At 33.6% G+C, this 24,747-nt stretch overlaps 1 protein-coding gene across 4 annotated transcripts in view; it reads right to left on the bottom strand.

Moving 5' to 3' along the window:
• Positions 1–272: 272 nt before the first annotated feature.
• BCAP29 (B cell receptor associated protein 29) overlaps positions 273–24,747 on the bottom strand; it is a 42,900-nt gene continuing 18,425 nt past the window's right edge. For all 4 annotated transcript variants that reach the window (XM_081282906.1, XM_081282907.1, XM_081282908.1 and 1 more), the window contains 2 exons: positions 6,641–6,741; positions 273–3,072 (listed from right to left, as the gene is read on the bottom strand). In XM_081282906.1, coding sequence (XP_081139032.1) covers positions 3,037–3,072; positions 6,641–6,741 — 137 coding nt within the window. In that variant the 3' untranslated portion in view covers positions 273–3,036. The remainder of the gene's footprint in view (positions 3,073–6,640; positions 6,742–24,747) is intronic.

The raw sequence follows: 24,747 nt of genomic DNA, 5'->3' as shown, positions 1-24,747 counted from the left end.
GCCCTAGCACTGCAAAGAAAAAAAAAGGAACAAGGAAATTACAAGTATTGGAGTTCAACATTGAGCTGTATAAGCAACAAAGATGACTCCTGTGGAATTCTAGAATGCTCAGCTAGAAGATAAGTGCTACTTCCTAGAGACCAAAAACTCAGGCAGATGTTTAAGTAGGAAGTCTGACAAACCTATGTAATTCTGATGGAAAAAGGGAAAAATAACAGTCCTGTGTATGAATTTATAATGCCGTTCAAGACATAAAGAAGTCATTACTGATAATGAGAAGAAAAACAATTTAATATGCAGTGTAACTAAATTCATGTAATACATATTTCCTCACATGACAGAAATTGCTAAGTACCTAAAGAGAGTTAGGAAGAACTAACAAATACGATGTGTGAGACAGTTTGGTACAGTGGTAAAGCATACAGATTCTGTAGCCAGACTCCCTGGTTCAAACACTGGCAAAACATGGCAATGTTTTCAATTTAGCAAATTACAGTCAGTTGTGAATGAATATCTAGGGAAACTAGATACATGAATTCTAGACTCAAATCCTTATCCTCAAATCCTTTCCTTGGGACAAAGGATCAAACTTTCAAAGTCTCTAGTTGAAGATCTGCAAAATTGAGTGTTGAGGTTTAAGATCCCCTATATGTAAACATTAAAAAGTTTTGCAAATCCTCATGCTTGTCAAAAAGTACCCAGACTCCTTACTATACAGTTTGAACAACTTTGAGAATCACTGTGTAATCTTAGTTTGTATAGCAATCCTTATCAAATTTTATTATTCCCATTTTGGAGATGAAAATGGAGGCCTAGCAAATTTGAAAAACTTAGAAATCACATGGCTACATACATGATGACGTTGGGATTTTGGTTCTTCCAGTTCTAAAGATGTGTACTTTTCTCCATTTTTTTGCATGTTATTCTGACTTTAGACTTGATTTTTGTAGACTAGGCCAAGATCACACACATTCAATATCTATGTATTTACCCATATAGATCTCACTTTGATATTTCTATGTCTCTACTTTGAGCTGTCATTTGTTCATTTCTCTCCTATTTCAGCACTCCCTTTCCTTGTTATTTATGGTGTTGTTAGACCATATGGGCTAACTCCTATTTCTTACTCCTGTTAAATGTCTCCTTCATATCTGTTTTCTAGCAGTAACACTTGACTTTTACTTGAAATGATATTATACACCTTACAATAAAAAGTCAAATACACACAAAATTAAAATACACATTAAAATTACAATGAACAACAGCTGGGTGCTGTGGTGTACGCCTGTGACCTCAGCAACTTGGGACACTGAGGCAGGAGGACTGCAAATTTGATGCAGCCTGGACAACTTAGTGAGTCCTGTCTAAGATTAAAATTAAAAAGAGTGGGCTAGAGAGTACCTGCTTAGCATGCAAGAAGGCCCTGGGTTCAATCCCAAGTACTAAAAAAAAAAAAAAAAAACAACCAAAAAAAGAGGATGAGGGCTGGGGATGTGGCTCAAGCCACATGTTTGCCTGGGTTCGATCCTCAGCACCACATACAAATAAAATAAAGATGTTGTGTCCGCCGAAAACTAAACAATAAATATTTTTAAAAAATATCTCTCTCTTTTAAAAAAAAAGGGAGTATCATGTATATTCAATAGCAAAATAGTTTCCACAAATAGATACTAATTTAAGCTCTTTTTGAGTTAATGGTTATTCATTTGTTTTAAATGTTCATCAAACATTTAAACAGTTATTTTTCATTTTCTTTTATATTTAGGTCTTTATGAGACAAGGAAATAAATTTTCATGTCTAAACACTGAAACCTAAATCGTTAACTAAATTGTTACTCTTACAATCACTATCTCTAAATGAATATTTGAAAGGAAAGCAGCATTTAATATTTAGCTTCTAGAATACAGAAATGTCTCAGAAACTGTGGACACCAGTGTATGAATATTTGAGGTAATATCTGTGTAATTTGTAGCTCTCACAAACATAAAAACCACTGCTTTTTGGATATGTTATACATTAACTTTTTAAGTCAATAATTCCACATTGTAAAATAAGTTCAGTCCAATGCTATGATAGTTAATGCAAACAGTTGTAATTGTAATCTCTATTAATAGATGATCTTGAAAAGGTAGAATTCTTTTTTTTTTTTTTTTTTTGAACCAGGGATTGAACCTAGGGGCACTTAACCACTGAGCCACAATCCCAGCCCTTTTTTATATTTTATTTAGATACAGGGTCTCACTGAGTTGCTTAGGGCCTTGCTAAATTACTGAGATTGACCTTGAACTCATGCTCCTCTAGCCTCAGCCTCCAGAGCTGGGATTACAGGCGTATGCCATGATGCTGAGTGAAAAGGTGGAATTCGTAACAATTTTTGTGTTACTAACACAAATGTCAATTAAAAAACAGTATGACAGGTGTAAAAGTGCAATAACAAAAATATATCAATAGTCTTATTTGAGTAAACCATAGTAAGATCAAGCTTAAAAAAAAACATTGTCATTGTTTTCACTGTTGTTGGTGACTCTTCTCTATAAATACAGTGGTTAATATTTATCATTTATCCTTATTTAAATTTCCTATGAATAAATTTTCCAATACTGAATACTATTTTCAAACACATCATTATCAGCAACTGATTAAATAGATTATTACTGAAAACTCATCAAAGCTTTCAAGGCTATTAATAGTTTCATGCAACTTTAAAACGTCTAAATTTGGAAGTAACTGGCTAATCAATGAACCTTTTATTGGTAAAGAGCCACCATTGCACCAATGTCTATCAATATGTAAATATGGGTTTTAACATGCTTATATATTTTTTAAAGAGCTGGAATATACTCTTTGTAATATATTTGAAACATTATCAAATATTTTGAAAATTTCACTACTACCTAGTCTATGTGTGGCATTAAAAAACACTATTAGCCAGTCATAGTACATTTTTCTAAATTGAATTTTAAATTTTCTAGTGGCTACCATGATAACAAATTTATTATCTTGACACGGTGTATCAGAATCTTCTTCCATTAAGTTCACAGATCTTTCTTATTGTCTCTTTCTAAACGATTCTATAAGAAAAAAGATAACATATAGTAAAGAGAAACAGATTCACAGACAAAAATATCTAAAAAAACTCTTCTGTGTATAACAATTAATTATACAACTAATCATGTGTGAAAAATGAATTAGGAAAGTCTCAAATTATAAAAACTATAAAATTTGAGTTTTGCTTGAAAAAACCTTACAGGGCCAAAATAATACCCTTGTATAAGTTCATTTTTTTTTCCATTTCTTAATCTATTTTGCTTTTGTTTCACAGGTGATCCAGGAAAACAAAATTTTTAAAATTCCCCTACAGTAAACCCAATTAAGATTTTTTGGCAAGGAAAGAATGAAGGGAAGCAAAAACCCAGTTGGAATGGCTTTTCTTTTTTGTCTTTTTCAAATTAGAACTGGCTTCACAAATTATGCTTTCCTGATCATGTTATAAAGATGACTATAATATGTCACTTAAAACTGAAGGAAAATTGCAGAGAAATTAACCTTAAGAGATCACTTGAACTAAGAAATCTCTTAAGAGGAACTGCAGAGTATTATTACTTGTACACAAAACTCTTGTTCAGTTTGAGCATTAATGCTTTCAGAGCAACTTAAATAACATTAACAATCAAAAAGACAATGGGATTAGAGGAGGTATCTTGAATAATAACATACCACTTTTACACAGTTATTTATACCTAACCAATTTAGGTAAAAAATCACAGCTTTAATGGAACTATTAAGGACAAGTCCTTTAAGCAAATGGTGATTTTTCCAAAATGAAATTTAAAAACTGTCAAGTGCTAATGGGTTTGTGCTGCCAAAAATCCCTAATCAGTTCTTTTTCTTTTCTAAGAAGAAAGTCAGGGCAAATAAGGAAAGTAAAGATTACATGTTTTGAAGGAACTGTATTCTAATATTTACTTAGTGCCTATATAAGGGACAGGAACCAGATGGGAAAATCCAAATGGATTTAAAAGATGCAAAATGAGATTTGACTGTGGAAAAGAAACCAGGTTTCCCTTATTTTTATTTTGTTTCTTTAATATTTTAATTATCCTTTATAATAGCTTGTTTTATTTGAACACCTCAATAATGTAAAATTAAGAAACTCATAAGTTTTCCAGAGAATCTTGGAATATAATTCAATTACTAAGGTTGGTTTTTGACAACAGAAAATATTCATGAGGTTAAACTCATAAGGTATAGTTCTTATTTAAGTAATGGAGTTAGTTGAGGTACATGGATGTCTGATAATTCACCTGAGGGTCATAGAAGCTGGGATTTTTTTTCCCAACCCTTTGAACAGAGATATTTATTATTGGGAGCTGGTTTCACATGTGATGAGAATAGTTGTACCAAATATTGAGGTAAGGCACTTCAAGGATTAGCAACAGCAAAAATCCACCACTACTCCTTGGGCTGAAGAGACAAAGGAGGTTATAGTTAAGGGGCTCAAGACTGAGGGCCAGCAGGTAGAACTGGAACTATTGCCCAGTGGGGAACTAGAACCATGTAGGGAGGGAATTAGAGCCATGAAGGAGATGATACCCAAAGGAAGTGGGTAGGGGGAGGAGTTCTTGGTTTTCTTTTTCCTCTTGCTTTTAGCCTGGGAAATTATGTCTCTGAGACATGGAGTAGAGCAGCAATGGGAAGAGAATGGATCAAGAACACATAGTCTAATCAATGACCAGCAAAGGCCAAAGAACCTGGTTAATAATGAAAGTTCTAGAGAAAGATTTTCTGACTTTGAATCCCAACATTAAATCTATCACCTTCTCGTTTACTTTGGGTGAATTATATAACACTTCTGGTTCTTGTTTGTCCACAAAAATGTGGATATTAATATATTTTAACTTACTGAGTTGCCATGGGGGAGTAAGCATATATGAAGCCAAGTGTTATGTCTATTGCACATTCTCAGTAAATGTAATCTATTAAGAATTTTAAAAAGTAGAAATTAGATTAAGGCCTAAAGATGCTATCAAACAAGGCCCAACTTCCAGACTGGTACTTGGTATATCTAGGAAGGGGTCCTTTTCCAAAGAAATGGATATTAACTATTTTCTGGGGAAAGAATTACTCAGAAAAGCTGTCTACATATTTTGCCAAGAATATAGAAGTTCCAAGCTGAAGGTACTTTTTTTTTTTTGTAGGGGGGGCACGGGGTGGGAAGGGAGGTGGACAGGTTGGGGAAATCTTACTGTTATATATTCTTTAGGGATTAAGAGAGTTGCCCTTTGCTATTGCTGTTACTACAATGGAGACATTGAGCAATGAATGCTGTTTATAAGAAATTGAGGGTATGTCCTGTTTTTCTTTTCTCCATTCAATGGTCTAAGCATTTTTCAGACCCTGGTCAAGTCCACAGATATTGAAATATCCTGGTTGAGGACACCTTGAATTCACAGGAGGAAAAAAAAATGTAGGTACAAGGCCTTTGAAATGACTTCTCCACTTCCCATGGTGGATCTTGATTTCATGGAGTAATTCTTATCATGCCCTGAGGAGGTAAGCAATTTCACAAACTGTACTATACTGAGGGGAAGGGCAGTCTTGATGGAAATCTGTCTACTCCAAACCTATTGGAACTGAGCCCTTAGTGTCCTGGGACTGGGACACATAGGATATCTATCCTTCTCTAGGCTGCCCAGTCTTCTTATTGTTCTTGTCAAAATAGGCTAGTTGAATCAAACATGCAAACCAACTGGGAATGCTGGATTACAAATATGCTTTGGAATGCTTCTTAACTAACCCAAGACCAAAGTGTATGGCTGAGAATAAGATATTCTTCAGTAAAAAGAAAGTGAATCTCAGAGAGATAATATAATCTCCAAAAATCGAAAAGCTAATATAATACTAAGATATTCTAGGTATTATTTTTTATATATACATAAAAATAATATATAGGTATTCCAGGTCTTTGACTCCAAAGTCTATTAAGTATAATGTCTCTGGAGTGGTCTCTTTCACATATGATCAAAGTATGGTTAGGAAATCACTTCAGGTTATTGCATGGCAACTAAAGAGAGGGACAAAGATAAGCCCAATATGGATGAATGTTTGGAAATAACTCTATAAAGGGGCATAATGTCTGCAAGAAGAGTAGAGATGGAAAACCTATGGCTCAGAACTGACTATGACTTTAACAACAGAGAGATGTTTTTTCCTCCTATTTCCATTGTTCGAATCAACTGTACAGGCAAATCATGTTATGTATTTTGAATGCCACAGTCTTTTGTCCTAAGGTATCTAGAATACCTGGGACATTTGGCCTCACTTTGGCACAAATACTGCAAACATTCCACAGTGAAACTCCAGATTTTCCAGAGCCAGTATATTTTCAATGCCGAATTTTTTTTGCCTCAATTCTTTCACCTAACATTTCATCCAAATTGAGATATTAAGTTACATGTCAACATTCTTTATGTGATGACTACCTTGTATTTTGCTGCAATGTCCTAATCTTCACCCTCTAGGTAAATCTGCCTTCTTCAATCATTTAATAAAGCCAGGATTAAGTATCTCATTTTAAATTTAGAAGGACAAATATTGATTACTATTTCAAAAAATTTAGGTGAGGTGTATGTTACCCACCTGAAGTTCTGAGTGCTCTTTCAGGAGTTGATCATATTCTTTTGAAAGTCTCTCTGACTGTGTCTTCATTGTCATCACATCACTCTGTGCCTTATAAAGGGCTAGAAAATATCAAATAGAATTTTATTGTAAAAGAATTTGAAATTTACAGAAGTGCTGCAAGACTTATATAGAATTTGTATAGTCTTTACTCAAATTTACCAATTGTTAATGTTGTACTACATAGGTTATCATTTTCTCTCTTTCTCTTTCTTTTTTTTTTTTTTTTTGATGGTAGTGGGAATTGAATCCAGGGGTGCTTTACTACTAAGCCACAACCCAAGTAGTTTTTTTTTTTTGTTTTTTTTTTTTTGAGCTACGCTCTTGCTACTATGCTGAGGCTGGCTTCAAACTTGAGATCCTCCTGCTTCAGTCAGGATCCCGAGTCTCTGGGATTATAGGTGTGCACCATCATACTAGGTGAGCACACTGTTACACATGATTATTTTCTTCAATCACTTGACAGTAAATTGCAGACATCATGCCTCTTTACTCTTTAAAATTTTACTGTGTATTTCCTAAGAATATTCTCTAACATAATCATAGTATAGTTACTAAATTTAGGAAATTTAACATCAATGCAATACCTTTAATTTACCACCCATATTCTGGCAACTATCCCAATTATCCCAAGTATGCCCCTTTTAGCTTTTTATTTTCTTCCTATTTCTAGTCCAGGATAGTCTTGGATAACATACTACATTTAGTTGTTGGGTGTCTTTAGTTTTCTTTATTCTGGAATAGTTCCTCAATCTTCCTCCAGCCCTTCTATCTCCATCTTTTGTGACACTGGCATTTTAAAAAATATAGCCCACTTTTGGGAGCTCAGTGGTACAGTGTTTGCATGGCATGCATGAGGCCCTTGGATCAATCCCAGCACTGTTTTTTTTAAAAAAGAGTGAGTTTTAAAATAGAACAGTTCATTTTGGTTTGGTTTTAAAATAGAACATTCATTTTGGTTTGGTTTTGACTGACTTTTCTCATGATTAAGTTCAGGTCATGCATCCCACTTACTTATGAACATAAGAAATGTTTAATTTATTAGGATATTTAGAGGCTTATCACATCTAAAGATCCTTTGCCCCTCACTGCTTTTTCCGTTTTAAAGTTGATACTTTTCCCCTTGTAACTAAAGCAGCAATATATGGGAAGATAATTTCAATAATGTAAACATATTGCTCCTCTTAAAATATCTCCCCTATATCCCACTGATAATTCTTGCCTAAATCAATCCTCATTATGTCAGTTGCAAAATGGTGATTTTACCTACTTCACCATCCCATGCACATTAATGTCAGCATTCTACTGTAAGGAAGAATCTTTTTTTTTGCTCTCCACCCATTTATTTGTCAATTCCATCCATCTGTATGAACTTGTAGCTTTATATTTTTTCAATGACTTACAATTAATTTCTATATTTAATTATTTTGATGCTCAAACTTCCCTAGAATTTTTCAGTGTGAACTTCTTCATGCTGGCTCCTAGTTCCATTGACATGTCTCCACTTAATTTATTTATTTAGATTATTTGGGTACTTTCTGGCACAACATGTCTAAGGCTCTCCTAAATCTTCCCTAGCTCAGCATTATAGAAGAAGTATCAGAAGGGTCTGCTTCCAAAAACATGGATAGAAAAACTATTTTATCATTCTTGCTAAGAGATGGACAACTATATCTCACAAAGTTAAAAGTATGGGGTATATAATTAATGCTTAAAAGGTTTTAACTGAAGATAATGACACACAAAATGGCTATATATGGGCCTCTGTTGACCAAGAAACTACAGTTATAAGTCATCACATTAAAGTCCTTAGAAAAAACAAAACAAAACAAAGCAAAAAAACTAAATATATAATAACACAGTTTGGAGAAGATAATGAGCAAAACATACAGAAGAGAAGAGTAGCCTAAATAGGCAATTGACAAATTAAAATTGACATACTTGAAATTTTCTCTTAATGTTTTTAGAAATTAGTTTTCCAAAATCTGGGAATACTGAAGAAGTTCTCTATATAATACTATATAAGTAGTCTTTGGAAGTTCTGCATTTGTTAATCTTTTAGGGTAAGAGTTTTAGGGAAGAATGTGGGATTTATAAGTTTAAAATTACTTTATTGTCACAATGAAATTGTCTTATTATAAACAATCTAAATGCCTTCTTGAGAAATCATTTTGTGGACATTTTTACATAAACATATAAGCCATTATCAATTAAAATGCTTTATGTCTTAGTACTTTGTTAGTTGTCAATACGGAAGTAATTACCTAAAGTAATTACCTATGCACAGCTAGGGTGTGCTTTAAATGCAGCCAGTACAATTAAGGAAGAATTCAATTTTAATTTTATTTTTCATTAAATTTCAATTTATTTATTTATTTTTTTTAAAGAGAGAGTGAGAGAGGGAGAGAGAGAAAGAGAGAATTTTAATATTTATTTTTTAGTTATTGGCGGACACAACATCTTTGTTTGTATGTGGTGCTGAGAATCGAACCCGGGCCGCACGCATGCCAGGCGCTTGAGCCACATCCCCAGCCCCAAATTTCAATTTAAATAGCCAAATGTGCCTAGTGGCTAGCCATATTAAATAGCACAACTCCATAATTTCTTTTTTATTCTTTTATAAAGTCACAATTCCAAATTAGGTATTAAAACTGATTTTGACAAACTTAATGTAATATTACTTGGTAAAGGTAAACAGATTTTTTTGGTGGTAGTTAGATTTCATTAGGACAGCTACAATATAGAGTTACATATTAATTTTCAATTTGGATTCTATCAGAAAGGCATTTCCAGAGGCTACCTGAAAATAAGAAACATGGGGTAGGGAGGGGGAGCATGGGAAGAATAGAAGAATTCTATATAGGGAAGAGGGGTGGGAGGGAAAGGGAGGGGGCAGGAGATTAGCAAAGATGGTGGAATGTGATGGACATCATTATCTAAAGTACATGTATGAAGACACAAATTGGGTGTCAACATACTTTATATACAAATAGATATATGAAAAATTGTGGTATATATGTGTAATAAGAATTGTAATGCAAAAAACCACAAAGTACATGTACAAAGACATGAAATGGCATGAATATACTTATATACAAAGACATGAAAAACTGTGCTCTATATGTGTAATAAAAATTGCAATGCATTTTGCTGTTATTTAAAAAAATAAAATCAATTAAAAAAAAGAAAATAAGAAATATGGTTGGTGTTATCTTTAGGACTTAATAAAAATGCTTAAGAGCCCATATTTCTGGTATTTAAAAAGCAAAGTAGATTTCACAATCTAATAATGCCTGACTAGCCTTCGTAGGTTTTAAGGATGTTGATGTAACAATCTAAATGTTTCTTTGCTCCTAAAAGTCATATGTGAAACTTAACCACAATGTCATGGTATGAAGAGGTGGGGCTGGGAAGTGATTAGGTCATGAAGGTGAAGCCCTCATGAATAAGATTAGTGCCTAAAGGTCATAGAGAGCAGTCGTCTCTCTTCCCTCATTTGAAGACAGGTGAGAGGACTCCATTTATAAACCAAAAAAACAGGAACTCACCAGACACTGAATCTGTACTGCCTTGATCTTGAACTTCCCAGCCCACAGAACTATTCGAAAGAAATTTAAGTTGTTTGTCAGCTAATATGGGTCTTTGTTATAGCATACCAAACAGACTAAGACAGTTGGTCAGGAGCTTGCATTGAACAGGGGGTTTGGTCTTAAGGTTAAAAATAATTTAAATTTCTGACAAGAATAAATTACTTAGGAAATTTAAGACATCTAAGAAGCTATAATCTACTCAAGAGTTTCCTCAGGTTATTACTGGTATAAAGCTATAATAAAACAACAATGTGTAAATGTTGTTTCTCTGCCACGTCAAGCCAAGGTATGAACTGTGTTTTTGTTTTTGTGTTTCAGTGGATATCAATAAGCTTAATGATTACTCTCCTACTGAATTCACTCCAATTAGGGAAGATTATTACTGTCTATAAGCCTCTTGGACTGTTTCCTAGTTCTTTTCTACCTCTAATTTTATAAAAATTACAATACTGTGTTTTGGATGCTTTCCACCCCCTTCTGGAACTGCATCTGTAACTAAGGGATTATATAAACTTGCCATCTGACATGTGAGTATGCTTGTTTTATTTTGAGCCATATTATTTTGGAAACAGCATATATAGGAAAAACATAATTGGACAAGGAGGTTCGAGGTGACAAATCTAAACTGCTGTATCAATTTTTGTATCTGCAAAAATGGATTGCTATCACTTGCCAGTAGCTTTGCAGAAATGCTGAGGTATTTCATGAGAATCTGGCAGATTAAACTAGAGACTAGGTTTGGAGTCACTAGGAACTTAAGGCACATACATCATTTATTAATATAGAAAATAACCACAATAAATATTACAGTGATGTATATTAAGCCAATATTTTGTGCAAAATGACATATAAACAGGTCAAAAATATATGTGGTCTTTCCAAGTGCTAAACTACTACATTTTTGAGGCTACTGGCACAGTGGGAGGAGCTAGTGATACTAACCTACTGTGTAAATGTATTATATTACTATGATTTCTACCAGAGATAACAGAGACAGTTAAGTCTTGCCAGGAAATGAAAGAGAATAATTTTTAGAGGCATTGGCATGGTATATAAAGTTGGGCTACTATACAATAGCTGGAAGGATTGAGCCAGAGGAAAACATATCTTATTTGAAAATTTTCCATATGTCTAGTGTTGTTTTCTTTTCACTTAATTTGGTTCTGTTTTTGAGAACTCAAGAGTGCAATACATTGGAGTTATCCAGTAGTTAGGCTTTGTATGTACTATTCTTTTTCCCTTTATCTATTACTGTACATTAAACCACTGTAATGCTTCCAAGATGCTTAGAGAATAGACACACAAACTTTTGTTCACTAAGGAACATAAACTGTAACTTTAATTATATTAATTTATATATATGCCTATAGTGTCAGATCCATGTATATAAGGTCTATGTTGTATTAACCATTTCATTGATTACCTACTGTCTCTCTTTTGATACTGGGGATTGAATCCAGGGCTTTGCATGTGCTGATAGGCAAGCACTCTACCACTCAGCTACATTCCCAACCCTTTCTAAAACTTATTTTGAGACAGGGTCTTGCTAAGTTGCCAAGGCCGGCTTTGAACTTGAGATCCTCCTGCCTCCCCAGTAGCTGGGGTTACCATGCCCAGTTGGTATTTAGTTCCCTCTTTTTTGGGGAGGAGGGGGAATATCAGGGGCTGAACTCAGGGGCACTCAACCACTGAGCCATATCCCCAGTCCTTTTTTGTATTTTATTAGAGACAGGGTTTCATTGAGTTGCTTAGGGTCTCAGTAAGTTCCTGAGGCTGGCTTTGAATTTGGGATCCTCCTGATTTAGCCTCCCTAGCTGCTGGGATCACAGGCAATGTGCCAGAACCCAGCTCAGATCTCTTAATCTCACATTCATCTGCTAATTAGGTTTGTTGATTGTATTTTATTTATATCCATTCCACCTCTGTACATTCTTTTCATCTCTAACTTAGATTACTCAATCTTAGATTCCTCACCTAGTTGTTCAGCTCCTCTAATTCACTGTCACAATGCTGACAAAGTGATTGCTCTCATGCTTAACAACCACCCTGCAATAGTGTCTCCAAAATGTTAACATATAAACATGACTGACATATGAGGTGATTCAAGATAATTCTTATGCCTGCTGCTCAACTTTCTGCCTTATTTTATGCTGCAGTTGCAATGGGCTTCTTATAGTACCTTCAAAATGCCATACTCATTCAGTTATGTGCTGCTCATTTGGTTAAAACATCTGTCCATCTCCCTTTATCTCCCTGCTTCACTCATTCTCTCACATTTCATTTGGCTCATTAACATCATCCTTCAAAACACTGAGGAATTGTCTTGTTCTCCAGTGTGGGCTTCAAATGCATCTCAAGCTTACCATCATCACAGCACTTGTCATGCTGAAGGACAACTATGTCCTCACTAGACGAGGGACTATTACTCAAGAAACAGAGCTGTGACTTGTGTCTCTCTCTGAACATGCAGCACACTGCCTACCACATGGCAGGTGCTTAAAATATGTTCACTGAAGGAAAGAAAAAAGTTAAATGTAAAGTGTAAGCTTTAAGCATTTGAAAAATTCTGTGAAATCAGTTCATTTTCTACAGATGAGATGTCACTTTAGTTACTTAAAGGGAATCTTAGTTGCAACAAGATAAAAACAACTATCTCTTCAATCAAAAAACAAAATATTCAACATAGCTGGAGAGCCACAAAATAAACATATGAAATATATATTTTATGAAAATATACTCATGTTACAAATATTTCATGCTACTCCAGAATTAAAACAAAATGCAAATAAATAGTATATCAGAATACAATTCAGTTAATTAAAAAAATCTATAATAATGAAAATCCACAATAATGGGGATATATCCAAGGGACACAAGAGCCAACCAAGAGTCCTCAGTGGTTGAAGTTGGGCAACCTGGGCAACAAAACGTAAGTAATATTAAAGCATAACCCAAAGTTTAAGATAAATATTTATGAGTTCATACTGATGTAAAATAAACAAATGGTAGAGAAATGACAAATTTGTGCAGAATAATTCCCAATAATATACACAGATACTCTGTTCTAAGGAGGTAGAGTATGATTCCCCATTTCTTAAGTGTGGACTATGAACATGACTTCCTTCCAAAGATAGAGGGGGAAAAAGTAACTTTACAGTACAGAAACCTGACAAACATAATTTCTTTCAGGTGATCAAGTTATCATCAATAGTGATAATCATGTTAATAGTATATACTAGAAATAATGTGATGAAAATGTCACTTTACCCCTATATTTAAACTGTAGTTATATATTCCAATGATAAGAAAAACAAAAGATAAATCCAATTGAGGCTCGTTTTATAAAATAAAAGATCAGTGCTTTTCAAAAATGTCAAGGTTAAGAATAAGGAAAATCTGAAAAACTATTCTTGTCAAAAGGAGCCTAGGGGTGATAGGATTACTAAATGTAATATGATATCCTCAGTGAGATCGTAGGATAGAAGAAAGACATTAAGTAAAAACTAAATCTGAATAAATCATGGACTTCAGTCAAAAATATTATGTGAATATTGGTTTAATAATTATATGTATGTACCAGATTAATGTAAGGCATTAATAATGGGAAAACTGGGTGTGGGAAATATGGAAATTCTCTATATTATCTTTAACTAACTAGATATTAGTTAAAATATCTGAACTGTTTTAACATAAGAAGTTTATCTGAAAAACACAATGGGAAAAAACCCCCAAAATACTATGTATCTAGGACCAGATACAATAAAATTCACTAAGTCTATCCAAGTTTCTAAGAGTCTATTGAAATGACCTTCAAGGACAAGATATGATTCAAGGGTAAAACAAGGAGATACCCAAGCCAGGGTATCTCCTTAAAATTTTTGTTCTAAAAATGCACATTAATCGCTTCTCGGCCTTTTGGCTAAGATCAAGTGTAAAAATGCACATTAAAATGACAAAAATATGTATATGTTCATATAGATTTACTGTCCACTAAGCAGAACCAAAACTGGACTAAAAACTAAGTATCTCTTGGGTTAAACACTAAAGTCTGGGGTTTATTTGTTCCAGAAATTTTTTTTTATGTAAGTAGTGTACTATGGATATTTTTAGTCATGTTAAAAGCAGCATGCAGAAACATATTCTTTGGAATAAAATTTATAGTAGTGAAACATCAGAAATCATAAGAGTTTAGTAAATAAATATGCATAAAATTGATGTCTTATTACTCATTGAAAATTATAGTTGAAAAATGACATAAAAGGGCTGAGGTTGTAGCTCAGTGGTAGAGCACTTACTTGGCACATGTACGGCATCAAGTTAAATCCTCAGCACCATATGAAATAAATAAAATAAAGGTACTGTGTCCATCTACAACTAAAAATATATTTTTAAAAAATGACATAAAAGGTTTTAATATTAACTGTAACAAATTTAAGAACTAAAAAAATCCCAAATGGCCTTCTAAATTCATTTAAATAGATAAAATGTTAATTAAAAATTGTACAAAATTTTCCGATGTTTTGAAATTATGTGGTATAGTGTTACAGTATATATTTTTAAAAAACTGGAATCAAATGGTAATATTAAGAAAGATCAGTGAGTGGGCAGTGAGAAGATGGACATGAGAAAAGCAGATTGAATGCATTTCAAAAATGTCAAAGTATAGGGAACAACTTCTATGAACACATCTTATATAAGAGAAGGGTTGAGAGGCAATATAGTTATAAATATCTTAAAATATATTTTAAAAAATTCATAAAAAAGTTTTTATGAAATCATACATTATGGTAAAAAAGTGCAACACACATAGAAGGGCTGTGAAAATGAAAATCCTTAGTAAGAGCAATGATAAGTCTTTACTGTTTTAAGAATATGAGAAGGGCAGTTTTTCTCCTGGACTCTAAGAACTGTTACTCCATAAGTACATACCAAAAGTTTCCCTTTCTGTTCAACAACTTCTGAAATGCCTACTTTCATTCATTTTCTAAATGTGGAGCATACTGCGAAAAGATAGCTAGGGTCTTTGCTCTCATTTTCTATGAGGGGAAAGAGATATACAAACAAAGAAACCGAACAGTGATAGTGATAAGTGCCACACAGAAAGGTAAAACAGGGTAAATGGGCTAGAGAATGACTATGTAACTTTCTCAAATAGAGTAGTAACAAAGTTTCTGTACAGAGAAGAAATTTAAGCTAAAATCCTTTTGTCTGTTTAGAGGGCTGAGAAAGAATGATACTCCAGTAGCACTGAGCACATGTAGGATCTGCATCTTATTTTCTAAATGCCATTCTTTACTTAAAGGCCAATTCAAGGACTGGGAAAAGGGGCTGGGGATATGGCTCAAGCGGTAGCGCGCTCGCCTGGCATGCGTGTGGCCCGGGTTCGATCCTCAGCACCACATACAAACAAGGATGTTGTGTCCGCCGAAAACTAAAAAAAAAAAAATATTAAAAAAAAGGACTGGGAAAAGTGCTAAGATGAACCTGGAACATCTTTCTTGCTATACCAGAAAACTTACAATAGAATGACATCTAATAAAAGGGGGAGGAATGAGGGAATTAGAAAATCACCACTGGAAAATATCAAAATAATAAGTGAGAAAAATACGGAGAGAGAAAATGTTAAAATGAAGGGTATAGGAGAAATTGTTTTTTATTATTCTTGTGCCTTTTCTGTGAGATTAATATTATGTCTGAACAAGAATTTAAAAGAAAAAATTAGAAAATTTTCTAAGTAGAGCAGAGAATTGGGGTAGTTGCTGGGCATGGTGGGGGGTGGGATGAAGGAATTTTTTTTTTTTTTTTTTTTGGCATAGGAGATCCCAGAGAATGTTTGTAGGGAAGTAAAGGAGTTTAGGGAGAAATAAAGTCCTTGAGAAGGTTAGTGAGGTTGGGATTCAAAGTACCAGAGAAAAGACTGAAACTTCATTCAAGGGCAGCGAGAGGGTGACACTAGCTATGGGGGATTGAGAGGTGGAATAGTGGTTTTGGTGGTGGGAAGATAAAAGTTGTTTTTGTGTGATTCATTCTGTGTCCAATGAAACAGGGTATATTTAGAAGTTTGAAGTTGACACAAGATCTAAACAGTTTTGGAAAATGAAAAAGTAAAGAGTTAAGAGTTCAATGGGATTATCACACAGTGTTGAGGGCAAATTTAAATGTAATGACTATTTATTTAATATAGCCAGGTCTTTCTGAAACCTATGGAGGGAAGAAGGAGAAGCAAGAGAGCGGGGAAAGAGAGCAGATAATAAGTTTTCAAGAACATAACTATGATGAATCATGAAATCCTAAACTGGATAAGGAGAGAAGAGAAATCAATGTTTGTGGGTGAGATTTATCAATATGTTATTATATGCCAGATCAGGAACAGTAGTGAATGCTGGAGACACACAGATGTCTTAGAAGCAGTATTTGCCTTCATAGCACTTACCGTCTAGTATGAAAGTCAAGGAAATAAAAAAATAATTTCTGTGGCATACTCAATAAGTAAGTAGGGCATTCTAGACAGGCAAACCTGTAGTACTACACAAAGGTGAAAAATAATGAAACACCACTATTACAACTACCAACTATGATAATTAATAAAGTAGGAGTGTAAAATTTAAATTGGACAAGGTTGGAGATGACATTGGGGGCCAGATCACAGAGGGCCACATCTGTAACCTTGGGGAGCTATAAAGGTAACAGAAGCCAATAAAGAATTTTTTAAAAAATATTTTTTTAGTTATACATGGATACAATATGTTTTTTTATTTTTATGTGGTGCTGAGGATTGAACCCAGTGCCTCACATGTACAAGGCAAGCGTTCTGCCACTGAGCCACAACTCCAGCCCCCAATAAAGAATTTTAAATAGTGCAAAGGTATAAGTGTGGTTTTAGAAACTGTTCTAGTCTGGAATGGCAGCACCTGCCTTTAATCAGATTGCAAGTTCAAAGCCAGCCTCAGCAACTTAGTGAGGCCCTGTTTCTTAAAAAAAAAAAAAAAAAAAAAAAAAAAAAAAGTTGGGGATGTTGCTGAGTAGTTAAGGTGCCCCTAGGTTCAATCCCCCAAACTAAAACAAAACAAACAACAACAAAACTACTCTAATGGCAATATGAAGAGGCCAAACTAATGATTAACAGAGATTAAACTGGGACATATATTAGGAGACTGCTTGCTCAGCAAGAGGAGTCAGACATTTTTGGAGTAGAAAATAAAGCTGCATAATTACATTACAGAACAAACATTAATGAATAAAGCCAAATATAATTCTCTTTTTATATGCAAGGAACAAAGGGGACAAGGAACAAAATTCCTTTTATTTTTCTTTCCTTTTTTCCATTGTCTCAATCTCTCAAACTTCTGGACTTTGGAAAATATATAAGGTGCATGGGCAAAGTGGCAAAGTACTTCTGGGTTTTAGAAAAGAAATGAGTTAAGGCATGCTGACACTTAAACTGATGATTGGTACTCTGGGCCAGGGAAATGATAAACAAGCTTTCTAATTTAATAAATAAAATATTCACTATTGGTAAAAGAAACATGATAAACACATGATGAAGACTTCATTAATCTTAGGTTAAAGTAATGTGTTTAAGAAAATAATTCTGTATGTATTACTGAGCAAAAATATTATAAACTGTATTAATGTGCTAGACCTTAAAAATAAAGATGTACTTTTTAGGCAAAGCACTAGGTAATTACAGATTATAGGAGATGCTTTGAAAAGAGAACACTTTTTTTAAAAAATCATTTTTTAGTTGTAGTTGGACACAATGCCTTTATTTTATTTACTTATTTTTACGTGGTGCTGAGGATCAAACCCAGGGCCTTGCACGTGCTAGGTGAGCGCTTTACCCCTGAGCCACGACCCTAGCCCTGAAAAGAGAACACATTTATAAAGCAATTTTATGTGTATACAGAATTGATGTGAAATCTATAATTACCAACCCATCATATATGAAAACTGAAGGTAAATCTGCTTTGTCTATAAGCACATATAATTTCTAAAATTATCTCATCAATATTGATTCGGCAAGCACTTAAGTGCACAGCAGATTTTATAACATTATTAGTGGCAGAAACCAATCTTTTCAGCATATTCTCATTTATAGTAAAAAGATACTTTCTTTATCTGAAGACTCTAATGGCCAATATTTCTGCAAAGGGCCAGAAAGTAGGTATATTTAGTTTTCCAGGTCATATAATCTCTCCAATTACTAAACTCTGCAGCCATAGAAATCATGTAAAAAAATGGGCACAGCTTTGTTCCAATAAAATTTAATTTATAAAAAAAGGCAGCAGGTTGAATTTAGTTCATGGGAAATAATTTGGTAACCCCTGTCCTAAAACAACATTTGCAAGCTTTGTCATTTTATCATAGATTATAAGTTTACTCAAAAGACCCATAAAATAATGTCAGAACATGAGAGAGAATGGTCCAAATTATACTGCAAAATATTAAGAAAACTACTATAAAGTCTTTTTTTTTTAATCTCAATTTTCCTTATAGAAAAAATAAAGGCTACACAGGGGATGTTGTAATGGGATTTACTTTTAGAAAGAAAGTGTTTTTTTACTCCTGTAATTTTTTTCAGCTGAACTTTTTCGTAGCTGATTGTTTCTTTTGACTGAATCAGGAACCAAAAGTGAGGATATTTGAAGGGGAAGGAGAATATAAGTTAATATGAGACTGTGCCTAGATTTTCACATGGTATTGCTCTCATCAGGTGACTCTAATGCCAAAACTCACACTCTAAAATAAAAACTAACTCATTTTATTTGTGTTCATCACTTTTAAATACTGGGTGATTAATACACTGGTGCCTAATTAATCTATTCCCAAGACCCTAATTATACAAAACAGTACTATTATTATTATTTGAGTTTATAAACCAACCCCAGATTTAATTAGCAAATGAACAACTCAAACATCTAACATTGCCTGTTTCATTACTGATCAAGTTTTGAGAGGTCTTCTCTTTCAATGAAGAAAGCCTGTAAAAGATTTTGTATTAAATCCCACTACATCCTCACTAGGCTACAGGAGAAAGGCAATATTAAAAAAATTAACCCTAAACTTGAGAAAAATATTTTAGTTATGATAATTTTTTTTCTAAGTTGACAGTTAAAAGCTAAACTTTTCTTTTTATTTCAGTCATTTCCTATTAACTTGGAAAAGTTTTATAATAGAAATAATAATAATAATGATAATAGTCTTAAGGTTTTTTTTTTAGTTGTAGGTGGACACAATATCTTCATTTTAAAAAATTTATTTTTATGTGGTGCTGAAGATCAATCCCAGTCTCTCACGAGGCAAGCACTCTTGTCACTGAGTCACAATCCCAGCCCAGTTAGTGAGTCTTAACACTGAATTATGTGCTCTGTATTCATGACAACTCCATGAAGAACTACTAACTTCCTCAAGGCCAAAATTCTGTTGCTGTTTCTGTACTTTCACGAGAATACATTTTTGACTCTAAACATGGTACTCAAGCACTCCCACATCTTGTCTGTTTTCTTGCCAGCCTCATCATTCCCATTCTATTCTACCATCAGCTTCAAGCTTTGCCACAATGGCTTTTCATTCTTGGTTTGTGTGTATTCTTAAGACTAGGGGAATACACTCAATGCTCATTTTTGCTTCTGAAAGAAATACCACTGAAGCCTGCAGCTCAGTTGAAATGATACCTCTTCACTAATTTCCCAAGTGTTTCAGTAAGAAAATCATGAGCTCCTTTGTATTATAACTTTACTTTGACTTTTATGACCCCTCACCTTACATTTTTAGTATCAATGAATTTGTCTATCTTCCTCATCATACATTCTTGAAGACTGGGATGACTATGTATTTATTCATCTTGGTGTCCTTATAGAATCCAACAAAATAAGTTGCAGATGGGCAGATACAATTACAAGTTTAAAAACAGAACTGAGCAAAGTTATATATTGCTTATGTTCCTTTACTTGCAATCCTTTGACCATTTGCAGTATTTCAAGTCCCAGGAGCTGATACTACAAAAACTGTTACGGAATACTTGGTTCAAAACAGTTGTAGCCACATTCTACGAAGCAGAAGAATATGCTATTGATTCAGTGTATAAGTCAAAGAAAATCAATTTATGAGAAGGTTTACTGAAATGAAATACCAATTTTCACATACGGTGGGTACAAAAATTTTACCTGACAGCAATATTTTAACATTTAAGAAAGCAAAGCAAGATGGAAAGAGAGGAAATGAGGAAAATGCTGTCAAGCTCTGAAGAAAATACCAAGTCATGGAAGTAGTCCAAGGGAGAGGGGAGGGGGTTCAGAGAGCAATGACATTTGCTTTCCAATTTCAGTTTCTTCATAAATCCTAATCTCTCTTCTCAATTATCTTCTTTGTCAATCCTATCAACATTCTAGGACTACCTTTCTTCTGAATTTTCAAATTTTCATTTCCAATTATTCTTTAGGCATTTTCACTCGAATATCCAAACATAGTATATTTATAACCAAACTCATTATTTCTACCTCCCCCTCATGAATAAAATAAAGCACCCCACTACTCCTCTGGTTCTTATCCCTGTTAAAAGCATTATCTAGTCAACCAAACTAGAAAACTGGAGTCAACTTGAACTTTTATTCTCTCTTATACAAAAAATCCTGTTGAAATCATCTTCTTTATATTTCTCAAGGTGAGATTTTACATCCCCAAGGACAGAAAAAAGATTACACAAGCTTCCTGAAGGCAAAACAAGACAAAGCAGGAGCTCAGGATGTAGCTCAATGGTATAGTATGTGCCTTCCATGCAGAGGCCCTAGGTTTAGTCTCTAGCACTATAAAACAAAAGACAACAACAAACAGACCACATACATACAGAAAGTAAAATGACTCTGACCATGCTCAACAGAAACAATGGATGCCAGAGATAATGGAACATCATCTTCAAATTTCTGAGGTTAAACAGTTTTTAATCAAGTGTAAAAGGAAAGTAATATTTTGAGACATTCAGGCTTTAAATTGTTTATTACTCATCTATATTTTTCCTCCAGGAGCCACTGTATGATATGCTTTACCAAAAAGGAGAATAAACAAAGAGTATAAAACATGGAATCTAAGAAAGGCAAAGGGAACTAGTCAATAACACAATGTAATAAAAATTATGATATGCTTATATTAAAGGATGGAGGGGGATAGATGAGGAAATTGTATAAGGAGTTGGGTGAAATAACAGATGTAAGGCCTTTTCTTTCATATAAGAAAGTCAAAGATAATATTCCACACTGTAAGGCAAATATCAGAATAGTCCAATGAATTGAATATATTTGCTTCTGGGCAGAGGTGCCTCATAAGAACTCCTCAGGAAGAACATCAGGAGACTGTTATTGTTCACTATAAGTCTCATATTACTATTTATCCTTTCAAATTATGTATATGTAAAATTTTGATAGAGTAAAAAAATATAAAGGTACTCTATTCCCTTTACATGGCACTACAGTGACTACTTAGAGTTATATTTCTATAAGTAAAGGCTCTCAGAGCTGGAAAGATCTCTAGAGATTTAGTCTTTTTTTTAAAAATATTTTTTAGTTGCAGATAAACATACAATACCTTTATTTATTTTTATGTGGTGCTGAGGATCAAACCCAGTGTCTCATGCATGTGAGGCAAGTACTTTACCATTGGGCTACAGCCCCAGCCCGTAGAGTCTTATTTTTAATAATGAAAAAAAAAAAAAAACCATGCTGATTTCTTTTTTCAAAATCACTTCTCTTTTCCTGTGAAGGTTTACTATTCCATATCAACAGATCCAAAAGATGTTCTAAACAACCAACCATATTCTTAACACTAATGAGAAATTGTTATGTTAGCACATGCCCTCTTTTTCTTCCCAATGTTCCACCCAAGAGAGTTAAATATTCAAGATTGTGAGCTAACAGATGGATAAAACATGCCAGGTCCTGTCTTAATGACAGCACGAGACATCTTTCTGAAGTGAAGAATATGATTTAATTAACCACCTGCTGAACTTAAGTTTGAGGGAAAGGGAAGTTACTGTGTAAAGTTCTCTCTCATGAAAAATAAACATAATTTAAGAATCAAAAAGCCAACAGTGAAAATAGTTCTTGATGGTCATTTATGCTTCTTGATTATGCTATTGGGGGGTGATATAAAAATTACAACTAGTTATTCCCTTGTTTAATGGAAAACTGTTGCCAAAAATGGTTAATGACTGGACCAAAGTTATTCAGTGTATTCTCACAGACTTTGAAAAGTAAAATTCATATAATAGAAGTTTAACTACTTCTCATATTTAGGGTCCACTCTCAAAGTACAATTGGGAATAGTCCATTAATTAGGTAATTCAAGCAAAACATCTACTGCCTCACAACTACCAGGATATTTGGAAGAGAGGTTAAAAAAAACAATAAAAATCTTTCTCATTATATATATGTATTATACATGTATTATAGAAAACAATTTAAAATCCAGAAAAGTCATTTATTATACATTCCAAAGATGACCATTTGTATATTAATAGTTTGGTGTATGTTTTTCCTAAGTGTTTTTATACTAGATTTGCCCAGTTTAATTTCTGTACCTCATTTGGCAATAAACATAAATTGCTAAAAGCTCATACATTTATTATAAAAGTACTTTATAATAAATGTATATAAAAATGTATATAAAAGGTCTAGTGAACATGCACAGCTAGGCAGGAAACAGGCAGGAAGAAAGAATACCAAGGTATTCAAATTAATCATCCTCCTTTAGGAGATCCATCAATCGACTCCTCAACTTTACAGCATTATCGTTTATTGCTTCCTAGTGTGACCATCAACTTCTAACTGACCAGTCTGCTATATATATTGCTCCTCTTACTCAGAAGAGTAAAGCCATTTCACTCAATTTTCTGCCATTCTAAGTTCATCAAAACATTTAGAGAACTGTGATTTTTATCCTTATTCCCTGGAGCATTCCTATATTCTGTATGCATTTAGCACTCTCCACTCATATTTTTGTGATATACTAATCTATGTATCCTATGTATGTATGTTTAATCCACACATCTGGACTACAAACACTTCAGGAAACAATCTACTTTCTCTTGCTTTAATGTCTACTTTGTAAAGATTATAATAGCTTTTCCTTAGGACAGATTATCAGTTTTGCTTGCTGGGATTGTTAATAACACATAAGGTATCCTTGAATTTCTGTCTTAATATCTTCTCCACAGCTTTTCCTCCCATTCATGGAAGACAAATAGTTTCAGGCTTTGGGAATAGATAAAAAGCTCACAAAAAAGGAAAATAATTACAACTAAATGGTAATGTAATAAGGAACCATATAGAATAAAATATCAACATTGCGTATTCATTTCAGGAAAGTAATTCTATAGAAAGCAAGACTCTTTTTGCTGTTTAACAATAACATTAACTGTAAGAGGAGATAATACAGTTAAGTAATAAAAACTAATAAATCCTTTATTTACTTAACTAAAAGGCTTGGTCATAGATTTTGCTTTAAAAATTAATATACTACAAATTACATATTGCCTACTGCTATATCCATCCAATAAATATACAAAGGCTTCACACACGGTACGCAAGTACTCTACCACTGAGGTATACCTCTAACCCTATGGTATTCCTTTTTTTGTGGGGGTGGATATTGGGGATTGAAATCAGGGGCACTGGACCACTGAGCCACATCCCCAGCCCTATTTTGTATTTTATTTAGAGACAGGGTCTCACTGAATTGCTTAGTGTTTCATTTTTGCTGAGGCTGGCTTTGAACTTAAATTCTCCTGCTTCAGCCTTCCGAGCTGCAGGGAGTGTGGCAAAGCCACAGGTATGTGGCAAAGGATGATTATTTTTAGCTCCAATATATTCAAGGTAGTAAAAGGAAATTTTATTTATTTTCAAGGCAGGTCAAGGTGATATGAAGGTATTTATTTAGGAAGATAGTTGAATTAACAGTATTTCAAATAGGGGACTAAAATATTTTGTTTCTTGGTTCAAATGTAAGGTCCCTGTTATATTCTGCCAATACTTAGGCATACTTAATACACTTTTATATTCACCTTAAATTGTGTTTGCATACAATTTTTTTAGAAAACTGACTTAAAATTTGCTTTTTCCTCAACAGATACACTTTTTAAGGAAAATATTAGTTATGCTTCATGTCCAATTATTTTGTAATGAATGAATTATTGAAAATTTATTTTAAAAATTGTTGATAATTTATTTTGGTTATATATATATATATATATATATATATTTTTTTTTTTTTTTTTTTTTTTTTTTGTGGTGCTGGGGATCAAACCCAGAGCCTTATACATGCAAGGCAAGCACTCTACCAACTGAGCTATATCCCCAGCTCAAGTTCACAATAGCTAAATTGTGGAACCAACCTAGATGCCCTTCAATAGATGAATGGATAAAAAAATGTGGCATATATACACAATGGAAAATTACTCAGCAATAAAAGAGAATAAAAATAATGGCA

Source organism: Spermophilus citellus (assembly GCF_964194105.1).
Source record: "Spermophilus citellus genome assembly, chromosome: 3".
NCBI lineage: Eukaryota > Metazoa > Chordata > Mammalia > Rodentia > Sciuridae > Spermophilus > Spermophilus citellus.
This window is presented reverse-complemented; position numbering and strand designations above follow the sequence as displayed.